General features: G+C 35.6%; 4 protein-coding genes across 5 annotated transcripts; 2 read left to right on the forward strand and 2 right to left on the reverse strand.

The window, feature by feature from the left end:
- Positions 1 to 521: 521 nt before the first annotated feature.
- On the reverse strand, positions 522 to 2479 carry LOC105345382 (peptidyl-prolyl cis-trans isomerase FKBP9). 2 transcript variants are annotated; one of them, XM_066072823.1, is made up of 4 exons: positions 2060 to 2479; positions 1648 to 1790; positions 1316 to 1410; positions 522 to 842 (listed from the first exon to the last, which is right to left on the reverse strand). In XM_066072823.1, the coding sequence occupies exons 1-4, from the start codon at positions 2272 to 2274 to the stop codon at positions 606 to 608; spliced, it is 690 nt and encodes a 229-aa protein (XP_065928895.1). In that variant the 5' UTR covers positions 2275 to 2479; the 3' UTR covers positions 522 to 605. The 2 variants fall into 2 exon arrangements, with proteins under 2 accessions (XP_065928895.1, XP_011451817.3); XM_011453515.4 differs by having other exon boundaries at positions 1316 to 1458; positions 2060 to 2463.
- Positions 2480 to 3111: 632 nt separating this feature from the next.
- On the reverse strand, positions 3112 to 4538 carry LOC105345393 (peptidyl-prolyl cis-trans isomerase FKBP14). The gene is made up of 4 exons (XM_034445389.2): positions 4252 to 4538; positions 3972 to 4114; positions 3729 to 3853; positions 3112 to 3535 (listed from the first exon to the last, which is right to left on the reverse strand). The coding sequence occupies exons 1-4, from the start codon at positions 4470 to 4472 to the stop codon at positions 3293 to 3295; spliced, it is 732 nt and encodes a 243-aa protein (XP_034301280.2). The 5' UTR covers positions 4473 to 4538; the 3' UTR covers positions 3112 to 3292.
- Positions 4539 to 5066: 528 nt separating this feature from the next.
- Positions 5067 to 6773, forward strand: LOC105343563 (uncharacterized). Its single transcript, XM_011450971.4, has 4 exons — positions 5067 to 5295; positions 5417 to 5571; positions 5848 to 5978; positions 6216 to 6773. The coding sequence occupies exons 1-4, from the start codon at positions 5102 to 5104 to the stop codon at positions 6384 to 6386; spliced, it is 651 nt and encodes a 216-aa protein (XP_011449273.3). The 5' UTR covers positions 5067 to 5101; the 3' UTR covers positions 6387 to 6773.
- Positions 6774 to 8109: 1336 nt separating this feature from the next.
- LOC105343564 (FK506-binding protein 2) lies at positions 8110 to 9950 on the forward strand. The gene is made up of 4 exons (XM_011450972.4): positions 8110 to 8446; positions 8694 to 8854; positions 8949 to 9079; positions 9742 to 9950. The coding sequence occupies exons 1-4, from the start codon at positions 8253 to 8255 to the stop codon at positions 9919 to 9921; spliced, it is 666 nt and encodes a 221-aa protein (XP_011449274.3). The 5' UTR covers positions 8110 to 8252; the 3' UTR covers positions 9922 to 9950.
- Positions 9951 to 11517: the final 1567 nt, after the last annotated feature.

An 11517-nucleotide genomic window follows, 5' to 3' on the forward strand; every position in this document is an offset into this window, starting at 1 on the left:
GCACGAATAACCATGAGGCTGTCAAACTCGGTTATTTTGTCTATCTAACATACTATAGTCTGTCCCAAGTTATTGCTTCAATCACTTTTTGGGGAAGTTTCAAAACAGATAATCTGGACATTTTTCATATTAGTGGATGAACGTAGTTTAAGCACAAAGGTATTTAGTATTATCGAAATATAAAGCGAAAAGTGGTGGAAGCAAAAACTCGGGAAAGAGTATAATTTAGTTACTTTTATTGTTTAGATAATGCGTTAAACTTTTTCGCATATTTAATTTTAAAAATATCATTTTTATCCAGACAGTTTTTTCCGTGTTCACCAAAATGATACACTAGCAGAGTACATAAGGATTACTTTCCGCAACTTTCACTGTGAAAATAACATTAATGATGATATTTTGCTGATGTTCCTTCCAAAAGAAAAGTTTTGAATAGCTTGACCAATAAGTTTCGGTATTCATTCAAGTTAAACTTTCAAACAATGCATCTGTATTATGATCAATAAAAAAACGACTCTTCAAAATTTGATATTTTATTCAGCAGCCAAGAAAACAAACAAACAAATACATATATGCACAAGTTCCCGATGGAACTATTCAATACTTCAGAGTTCTTCTTTTGAGTTCTGGTTTATTGATTCTAAATTTGAGTCTGAATTTGCATCTTTTCTCAACTGCTCCAAATTGATGGTTTTGGACATTGTAAAATATTCCTCTCTATCTAGAGCACCGTCCCCAAGACTGTCAAACCACTGCACGGCTAGTTCTGCTATATTGTCCATTCCAAGAGCTGAACTCAGCATTTGCCGAAGACCCCTTTCATTTGTTAATACATATTCAATCTGAAAAAAAAGAATCTCCAAAACTTCTGATATGTTCTTTATATAACGATTAAAGGAGCTTTTTTATGTTTATTCCAATACAAGTGTTGTATACAAGGAAACATTTGCTCCCGTTTTATTTTCGGCCCTGTCGCACTCGTTACGAGCGGGCGAATTATAAACTGGGCGGAGTTCAATGTCTCAAATTATCTCTCTTAAAACACAACTGTGTCTGGGCGAATTAAGACGGGGTGAAACTATATGCAAGTGTAGAAGGGCAAAAATTACGAGGGCCGAAAATAGCCCTGTATACAGTACTTCGTGTAGTATTCAAAAGCGACTACTGGTATTTGTTCACAAACACTTTCAAAAACAAGTTCTCAAAGAAAAAAAAGTTTTCAACATTTTAGGTATAAGTATAATTATAACTCGATTAAGGAAGAAAAAAAATGGTTTTAGGCTCATTTGAGGTCTGATGAAAGTCGCCGCCTAACCTCTTTTACGTCCACGAGGAAATCGCCATTCAAGTCGGCATAGAGGAAATCCTCAAGATACGATTTCTCGCTCTCAGGAACAATATCCAATATTTCTGCTTGGTAAAATATTGTGGAATTAGCAGGAACTTTAAAGTTAAAAGCTGAAAAAATAAAGCCATTAAACAATTAAGAAATTTTTCGGTATGTCCTCTTATTTTATGTATTATGTAATGTTTAAAATTGTACAATTACAGGGTGTAAACAAAAATTGAAAACCCCGGTTAACTTATCATTTGAAGCATGTATCGTGCATGTGCTACATAAATGACTGTTAAAAGCAATGAACTCACTATCTTTTTCGATGCCAAACATGAGGTGCGGAGGGATTGTTATATTCCTTATCTCCCCTTTACATGCCCCCTGTAATCCGATGTCAATGCCTTTCGCCCTTTTTCCAAGGTACCAGCCCTTCTTTACGACGTCTGTTCTTGGCCTTGTATATAGTAAAATGAACAAACGGTTTTATATTCGAAAAAGAATTTGAATATTTTAAATCGCATTCAGATATTTTGAAACGCTAAAATTACAACAACAAAAATGTTTACCATGACAATGGGTAATGAATAGTGAAAAATTCATAAAGATGAATGTTATTTTCTGAACTGTTAAGTCGCAAAAGTTGTTTTTTTTTCAATTATTTACCGTGACAACAGGGTATATAAGATGCCTTGTGACAGTGAATTATGTTTCATGAATACTTACATGTATGAAGTAGTCAAAACGGTACCGTCCGCCAGGGTCATATTTTCCACGCCTATGTAGAAGTCCCCGTAGTTAACGCCGTAACATCCCGGGGACGGGGCATAAACGGTCTCTATCCGGACACCTTCTTTTTGTTCTGTTTGACTCATCGAGCTAATGATTGTAGACAGCATCATTACAAATGCAAAATACGATGTGTAATTTGATGCAGCCATATTTGCTGTTTCTGGCTGTTAGAAAAAAAACGGATTGCTTCGGGTCTTTGGTATAGGTGCACGTGTGCTTGGGTTTTGAACATAAGGAAGTCTTTAAAATGATTAAATATTACCGATGGGCATCAAATTACAAAGCACATGTCTACTTCCTTCTTTGTCAAACACATTCCGTAAAATGTTTGTTTACACCTATTAAAACGCGGAAGCAGATACGAGAAAAAAACATGACAATTTCCTTCCTCGTTGAAAAAACAATAAATATCATTGTAAATAATTTCTTGAAGATCGGAGGAATCCTATTGTCTTCGAAAACTGTTTGACCAAATTTGGTTAAGTCTTCAAGTTTTATACGAATTCCATTCTATGAAAAGAAAATTTCACAGATTTTAATTGTTTGCCGGTGCATGTAATAACAGCGTACACAAATATTGACCAAGGTTGAGTTATGCATTGATTTCGGCATCATTTTACAAGCCTCGAGCACTCAGTGGATTCTTTTCAATATATCTCACAAAATCTGTGAGCCCCCTATTTCGCCACGACACAGTCATCTTTTTAAATCGTTAGATTATAAAGTGTAAATATACTAGTGAATATTACATATTAAGATAAATACTCAATCGGCATCGTACAAAATCTAGATTTGGGGAGGGGCTACGAAAAAGTGATTTAATCTTATACTAATCGATTGTCTTAAGTATCGGAAAAAATGAGAATTACATTATCATATATGATATGTTTTGGAAAGGTACCTTACATTTTAACTTTGCCGTATACATGTACAAAATTAGTGCTAACAAACACCTTTTTGAATATATAGAAAACATATTTTATAAATAAATTCTTTATTCTACAAAAATAGCACATATCCCATAATTAAAACTGAATGCATTGTTTTACAATTAGCATATGAAAGTCTCAAATGAGTTCTTTGCCATCATGACAAAGTCACGTGATCTTTATACAGCATCAGGAGACGAAGGGTAACTATCAGTCTTTTCTGTTCTTCTCTCACTCACTAAAGTTCATCCCTTTTCCTTCGCCTGCGCTTTGATTCAGGCTCCTCCACGGTGGTTGGTGGTTCCTCCTCTGGTTTTGATATGTTAATATTTCTGTGCATTTCGAAAAACTCGTCACGGTCCAATGCTTCGTCGCCATCTTTATCGAACACACCAATGATCATGTCAGACATATTCTCTATTCCAGAGTTATCCTGGAGTATGTTTTCCAAAAATCCCTCCCGTGAAAGAGCCATGTCGAGCTACGTGATAAAAAAGGACAATACATATGCATGTTTAGACTATAAGGAAAAAAAATGCGCCAATGCTTGCTAAAGGAAATTCAATTTACACATTGCCAGATATATATTACAACATGCATCTAAATACTCACTGGTTCAAACTATGCAATTGAGTAGTAATTTTATTTAAAAGGGTACATAGAAAAGGCCCTACCTCTTCAAGATCTATATATTTGTCAGTATTCCAATCCATGGACCAAAATTCTCTCAATCTGTGTTTGTCCTCCGCTAACACGTGGTCTGCTACGATTGCGTCATAGATAAGAGTGTCGCCTGCAGCTTGAGAAGGACGTTACGTTTTAAATTAAAAACACCTTTTCTACAAAAACTTTTCCTATCAATCAAAGTGTTATTTTCAAAATTTAAAGACTTTATATTAATAATTCAATATACATACTCTCAGGATCTCTTGACATAAGAGGTGATGGAATCAACAACTTCCTTCTCTCTCCTTTGCAGGCACCCGCTAACCCAATTACTACACCGTTTCTTGAATCGACGCCAAAATAATATTCCTGTGGCACAGTCTTGTTCTTTGAGCTGCAAAATCCAAACTCGTTTCATTTAGCAGTTCTCAGCAATATTGTCGATCAAGAAATATTTTTTCATATATGCATTATATAAATTTTGAAGTTTACACGCTTCATGAAATAAAACCATTTTTTAAAAATATTTACCCAATATTGTATGTTGATTCAAGGGTTTTTCCACAAGATTTTGTCATATTATATAACACCGAAACCCAGTCTCCAGTCTTGATTTGAACACAGTCATTTGCAGGGGGAGTTATAATCTCAATTTCAACCCCTTCTTCCGTTACAATGTTACACGCAACACAACAAATGAACACGAAAAATAATGCAAATCTCTTAATGTTTAGCAAAGCCATATTTTCCATTTTCTTGTATCACTGGCCAACATCATTGAAGACCCCGCATTATATATCCACAGTCCGAGTGACCCGGATGTTTTCTGGACGCAACGTGACGTAATAGTTGTACCTACCTTTTATACCCAGCGTATGTGCTTTTTTTCCACACATGAAGGATTTGTAATAGATAACAACTATTTTAATGATTTAATATTACAATTATACTGCATTTTATGAAATTTGCCTGGAGAAATAAAAAAAAAACAACATATACACAGGGACAAACAATGAAGAACAGCAATTATTAAAGATTTATTTAAATCATTTCTTTTTTTTTTTTTTGGTAATTCATGATCATAAAAAAATATGAAATGAAAACTCAATGAAAAGAACAGTAAAGGTGACCCATGATTAACAAAAATCAGTACGTTGAATGCCTTGATCATAACTGATCCATACTCGTGCTGAGGCCTGAAAGCTTATTATACCAATTACTATATGCGTATTAATTAATTAATGCGAATAATATACCCAGGAGCATCACCTGAAAGACTGGGTGAATATACTTGTTTTCATCCAACAACTGCCACGTAACCCTGTATTTCTATATAAGCAAGCAAGCATGCACAAAACGGGATTCTCCTAATTAGACGAAGATGAGTCTGATGAGTATTATTTCAATTTGGGGGTTGTTTCTCCTCTTTTTGTCCCATAGTCAGGCGTCTGATGATGAACTGAAAGTGGAAGTTTTATACAAACCGAGGATCTGCATGAAAAAATCACAGACCAACAATATGTTAAAAGTTCAATACAAAGTGTTTTTTGAAAACGGGACTCTATTTCACTCAAGGTACTATCTGAAATTGGAGAGAGAGAGAGAGAGAGAGAGAGAGAGAGAGAGAGAGAGAGAGAGAGAGAGAGAGAGAGAGAGAGAGAGAGGTGTTAACCCATCGTTTGTAATTCTTTTACAGCTATGAAAAGGACCAGGTGATGCACGTTCCCCTGGGTCTTGAACACCCGTCAAGTGATGTGGAGACCGGTTTCAGGGAGATGTGTGTTGGGGAAAAGAGGCTCCTGACGGTCCCGCACCACGGCCAGGGGGACAGGGACCTACCGCTACAAAATGGTCATCATCAGTATATCTATAAAATAAAAATCATCTAAATCATCTATCTTATTTATTAGCAGTGCATTGGGGGGGGGGGGGGGGGGAATAATGAGTTTTTTAAAGAATTTTGAAAATTTGGTGCAGGTATTATACGACTTTTCTCCACTATAAATGAGGGTTACAAATAATAAAAGTTTTCAAAAGAGCGTTTTAAAGTCGTTATTAATGACGAAAAATTCTGTGAGTGCATCTGCAGGGGGCATAATATCTAATAGAAACCATGTCTTTGACTAGGCGGTGTGATTCCAGCGAACACCCCCCTTTTGTACGAGGTGGAATTGATAGAAATTGAGGATAAGATAGATGTTAAACAGGGCTTTGAGTCCATTGACCTCGACGGGGATAACCACATCACGCTAGAAGAGGTAAGCAATAAAAACGCCCCCTCCCCTAAAAAAAAAACAAACAAAATATAACCCTTTAAAAATAGCTATTGAATTACATTTGAATCATGCTTCTTCAAAGAAAGAAAAATAATCGTTGAAAAAGAAAAAAAGTTTAAAAAAAAATATTTAAGTACCCACCCACCCCAATTGTACCAAACAAAAACATTAAATTAAGCCAATCATTCAATTACTAGTATTGTTTATTCTATTTTGCAGATTATGGAACAAATCAAAACGATTCAGGCGTCGGGAATCGGCCTCAAGCATGAGGTTCTGGAAGATCTGTACCAAAACCTGTTAACAGCCGCCGATGTGAACAAGGATGGAAAGATATCAATAGACGAATACAGAGACATCCTCCCCCACGATTTTAGAGACGAATTATAACGTTCTTTTAACCTGTATATTACTAGTATATCTTGCGTCAATCCTACATATGTGTCGTATATCTCGTGAATGAAATGTATAATATCGATGTCTTTTGTCAGATTATTTTAGGACAATTGCTTGAATTTAAAAAAAATAATCGCCAGTTTTCATTTGAAAAAAAGTTATGAATAGTAGCTGATATTTGTTTGCTTGCTTGTTTGTTTGTTTGTTTGTTTGTTTGTTGTTCCATTCTGCAATATTATACTATTAGAACACTTGTAAAACTAATCCTTGTATCCATTGCTAGAGCTGTCAATTTCACGGCTAGATGATGTATACTAGCCTCCGGAGTAAGCATTACGTGTAAATATATCTATGATGTAATCATCAGCAATAAAGCTTGATGATATCAAATAGCCGTGTTTCTTTTTCCTTGTGCCACGTCCCCCGTTACTGTGAACGCCCATTGGACGGTCTGACAGGATGACATCGGTCACCTCGGGTCAAGGTGTTGGGATCTACTAGCACATTAGTACAAGTATAATTTATCTTGTTGGGATCTATATACGTACATGGATATCTACTTTGACCACAGACCGGGAAGCCATCCTTGATTTAACACGTCAGCAAGAACAGGACAAAATCAAAAATTAGAGAAGAACAGTTCATGTTCATGTATTTCGATAAGAAATATCGGCATATATAATTATCACATTTCTTTGGGGTGGGTGGGGGTGGGGTGGGGGTGGTGTGTTGTTTTAAAGACAGTAAAAAGTCAAAGTATGGATTCAAATACGTTACATGATCAGCGGAAATGCTCTGTTTACCATACTGCTTCATTTGTAACATAGATTTTCGCTTTTGCTTATGTAATCTTAAATTAAAAATATTTAGAGTGATACAATAAAAACTGGTATTACGAGCTTAGCACCAACTTGGCAAGCAAGGGTAACATAGAAAATGTCGCTCAAATTTTGGTTTGCCTCAGTAATTTGATGATGACCCAATGTATCTCTCCCTATCATAGATGGAATTTTTATGATGTAGGGAGACAGTCTACGAGAACACTCTACGAATTCCTATGATCGAAATTTGAAAAAAAGTTAATACTGTCTTTATGAAGTTTAAAACATATTTATCAGGCAATCCACAAACACTCTGTTTTTGCTTTTTCTTACCTTTTTGTGCTTAAGATAAAAAGATGAAAATTTTGCAAAACAAAAATATAAATTTACTCTGATTGTATGATGGAAAAATGATCTTTGAATTTTAGGGGACCGGATGGTCGTGATCATTGTTAGGCTATATTTAACTTCTTATAAAGAAGAGCTCGGTATCAAGATATAGGAAATGCTCAAATTTTAAAATTGAAATGTGTTTTTTTTCTGTTCTAAATGTTAGTTTATGGCCAAAAATATCATATGTCAAAGTTTAAGGCAGATAGCTGACCACCCAGCCTCCTTAAACTAAAAAAAAAACAAACCAATTTTCAATCAACCCAACAAGTATTTTTATCATCTTTAAAAAGAATATATAAGTGAACTGTATCAAAAATACAGTTTTAGTTGAAAATAGACAAAAACAAGCCGTAGCTATACCCATACTAGGCTATACGTACGAGTCTGGTAGATAGAAGAGAACACAGATTATTGGCCCTAGTCAACACACCCTATCATTGAGCAGTGATGTATGATTGAATGCACATAAATTAACATTATTTTGTGGTAAGCATTTGTATCCTCTGTGGGATTCTTCGTATGAGTATTTTGTACAAATGTCATTGGCTTCAGCTACCTTGTTTACACTCAGAACATGTATATTAATTAACCAGTATAAACATATGCACATATAGTCTCATACCGTCTCTAGCAGTATCAAATAAAGATGGTCTCTTCCAAGTGTGTCCTGCTGTTGTCCATTGTCTGGTGTGTTGGGACTTTGGGACAGTTTTTTCAAGATGAGGTGTTTGTTGATGTAGAAGATTATGCCGAGCAATGTGACACGGTAGCCAAGGAGAACGAGATTTTCCTGGTCCATTTCCGGGGATTCCTGCCAGACGGAACAGAGTTCTTTTCTAGGTACGTGTATTTAATATATTGATTTAAAATTTATCATGCAATACCAAATTTTGGAGTAATTGTACACCACTTCTGTATAAATAAGATACTCATTTAATGCATTTCTCATTTAATGCATTTCTATTGTGATGGCTAGATTATTATATGTATTTAAAAATGGCACTGTCGTTGACTTTTAAAAGCATCACCTATTACGGACATGTGTACAACATTTAAAAACACTTTATCATTGCTTAATTCCTTTTAGCTACGATTTGCCGCATCCAGTTGTTTTGCTTCCAGAAAATACACAGACAGAAATAAAAGGGTTAAGGAAAGGCATTGTGGGTATGTGTGTGGGAGAGGTAAGATCTATAACCGTCCCCGCGTACCTGGGATACGGTGACCAAGAACACGTCACAAAGAAAGGTCAGTGACGAAATACAATAATTTTGATTTAAGTTTAACTTTTGAATTTGGAGTCGTTTTATTGTTTAATATAGCGACTCTTTTCATTGTTTAGGGATCAAGATTCCTGCAAACTCGGAATTGGTGTACCAAGTAAGGCTCCTGTTTACAAATGACGCTGACCAGCTAGGAGACGCTTTCGACGCCATTGATAACAATAGGGACGGTTATCTTGATCGTCAAGAGGTAATTAAAACAAAGAGGTGCTAATTAAGAGGTATCAATCAAAATCAACTGTTTCCTTGAAATAATCTAATCAAGAAATAGTTTAGTAAAATTTCGCATTTCAAAGCTTATGCAATAACGTTATCCTAATCTTATTTCAGTACTTTCAGTACTTTGATTTTATTTTATCCATGACATCACCCAACTTCAGTCAGATGTCTCTAAACGTGTTCGAACAAAACACTTCATTTGGCTTGATGATAAATTTGATAGGTTGATTATAATTGATGTTGATGCTGAATATGTTTGATATGATATAAATAATGATTGTAATGTTGTTCAGATTGGTTTATGATTTGCAATCGTGAATGCTTGTCGTTCTTATCGAAAGCTAGGATGTTGTCGCTGTTGATGTTGATGATGACGACGATAATGATCGATGATATGTTGATCTTCATTTTTGATCGTGATAATGGTGATGCTTTATTGAAGTTGTTTATACTTTGGGAATGTGGAAATGTGTTTCGTTTTTATTGAGATGATGTTGTTGTATTTGACGATCACAACGGTTACTTAGTATGATCATGATGGTAATGATAATTATGATGATGATGATGATGATGATGGTGGTGAAGATTTTGTTGCTTTTGATACCGTTGTTATTTTGTTCCATTTTACTGTAGATCCGATATCAACTCGCCATTCTGGAGGGCGAGGCTGCAGCAACAGACATGGGGTTTGGCGAAGAAGACGCAAACGAAAAACTTGTCGAACTGATGTTTACGAATAACGACAAGGACCAAGATGGCCGACTTTCCCGCAGCGAGTATCTTGGAGTTCTCTATAGAGACGGAGAACTCTGAAGAAACTGAAACATTAGCAGGGCTTTCATGCGCGGGGGGGGGGGGGGGGGGTCTGAGGGATGATTGTGTTTGCATATTTTAGATAATTTGATAAAAAAAATTTGGGGGGGGGGGGGTCCGGTCCACCTCCCTCTAGATCCGCTCATGACTTTAATTCCAATAATGGTTCCGTTTCTGGTTAATGCAATATGTGACTGTCCAAGAGAATTTTTTTCACGTTTTCTGAATTTCGTGTGAAAGGAGTTTTATTCAACTGCATGTAGAATACTGTTCTAGTGCCTTACTGTACAGAAGCTTGGAAGTAGCGACATAATTAATTTGTCATTGCAGTTATTTATTTACATCTACTGTCTTTGTCTGTGATAAAAATACAAATCAACTTCGTTTTTATTTTTTGGTAAATGCATCGTACATTGGCACATTGCCTAAAATTAGCCAGCGTGTTCAACGGCATAACGTAGTTGCTTTGCACCGTGTGGTCATCATGACTAGTACTTGAAAAATCGTAACGGTTGTGTAATACCAGGCACGTGGCATCGGGGTGAGGGGGGGGGGGGGGGGGGGGAGGAGGCAAGGAGGGCCTGCATCCTCCCCTTTACACTCACACTTTTTCTCGCAACCAACATATTTCCTAATAAATTTTGATGTAGTTGGTCCCACTTTTATGGGAGCATGTATAACATTTATAGAAATTGTAAAAAAAAATAAAATAAATATCAAAATTAAAAAACCCCTTTGGAAACTCATATTAAATCAAATAAACAAAGACACCGAAAAAAATGTGTTTTCCTTTAAAAGGTATTTATCATACAATCTATGAATAACTTTGATACAGATTTTAGCATTAAAGTAATTATCTTATCTCGGCAAATTCCCGTTTTGTGCAAATTTTTATTTTAGCAGTATTTGAACGAGTGCAACAAGAAAACCAACCTCTTGGAACCCCTTATTAATAAAAAAAATAGCATAGTTCTGATGAATAATATGCAGTTGAAGAACCGAAAATGAAACATTTGTTAAAAAACAAAATAATACAAGGAGTAAATACAGTGTACCCGTATGTTAGTGATTACTCTCACCCTTATGATTTCTAAATTTTTAAGGCATGAAAATGATCAAGAAAGTAATGAATAATTAATTTTTTTAAAAGATGCGAAACTATAAAAGTTTATAAGAAACAGTGAGTGACAGAAAGGCGGGACAGAGCCATTATGAGAGAGAGAGAGAGAGAGAGAGAGAGAGAGAGAGAGAGAGAGAGAGAGAGAGAGAGAGAGAGAGAGAGAGAGAGAGAGAGAGAGAGAGAGAGAGAGCGCCTTAACAGTTTCCAAATCAATTCAGTTTAGGCTATAGCCCCCTTTATGTCAAACCAGTTCTATTTTAATTTAATTAATCGCAGACATTTGTTTTTTACTAATTGGGAGTTGATTTTAATCAACTCTCCTATGCAGTTACTCTGGCAAACCGAAAGTGAAACAGTGTTTGGACCTAAGCACAAATCAACACCGCTGACAAGACTTAGTTCTTGAAAATAATAGAAAAATTCAAAGTAATGTATGCTGAAGCATTGTTTTTCAAGGAAACTTATCAATAAACACT

Source organism: Magallana gigas, chromosome 2 (genome assembly GCF_963853765.1).
Source record: "Magallana gigas chromosome 2, xbMagGiga1.1, whole genome shotgun sequence".
NCBI classification, from domain to species: Eukaryota; Metazoa; Mollusca; class Bivalvia; order Ostreida; family Ostreidae; genus Magallana; species Magallana gigas.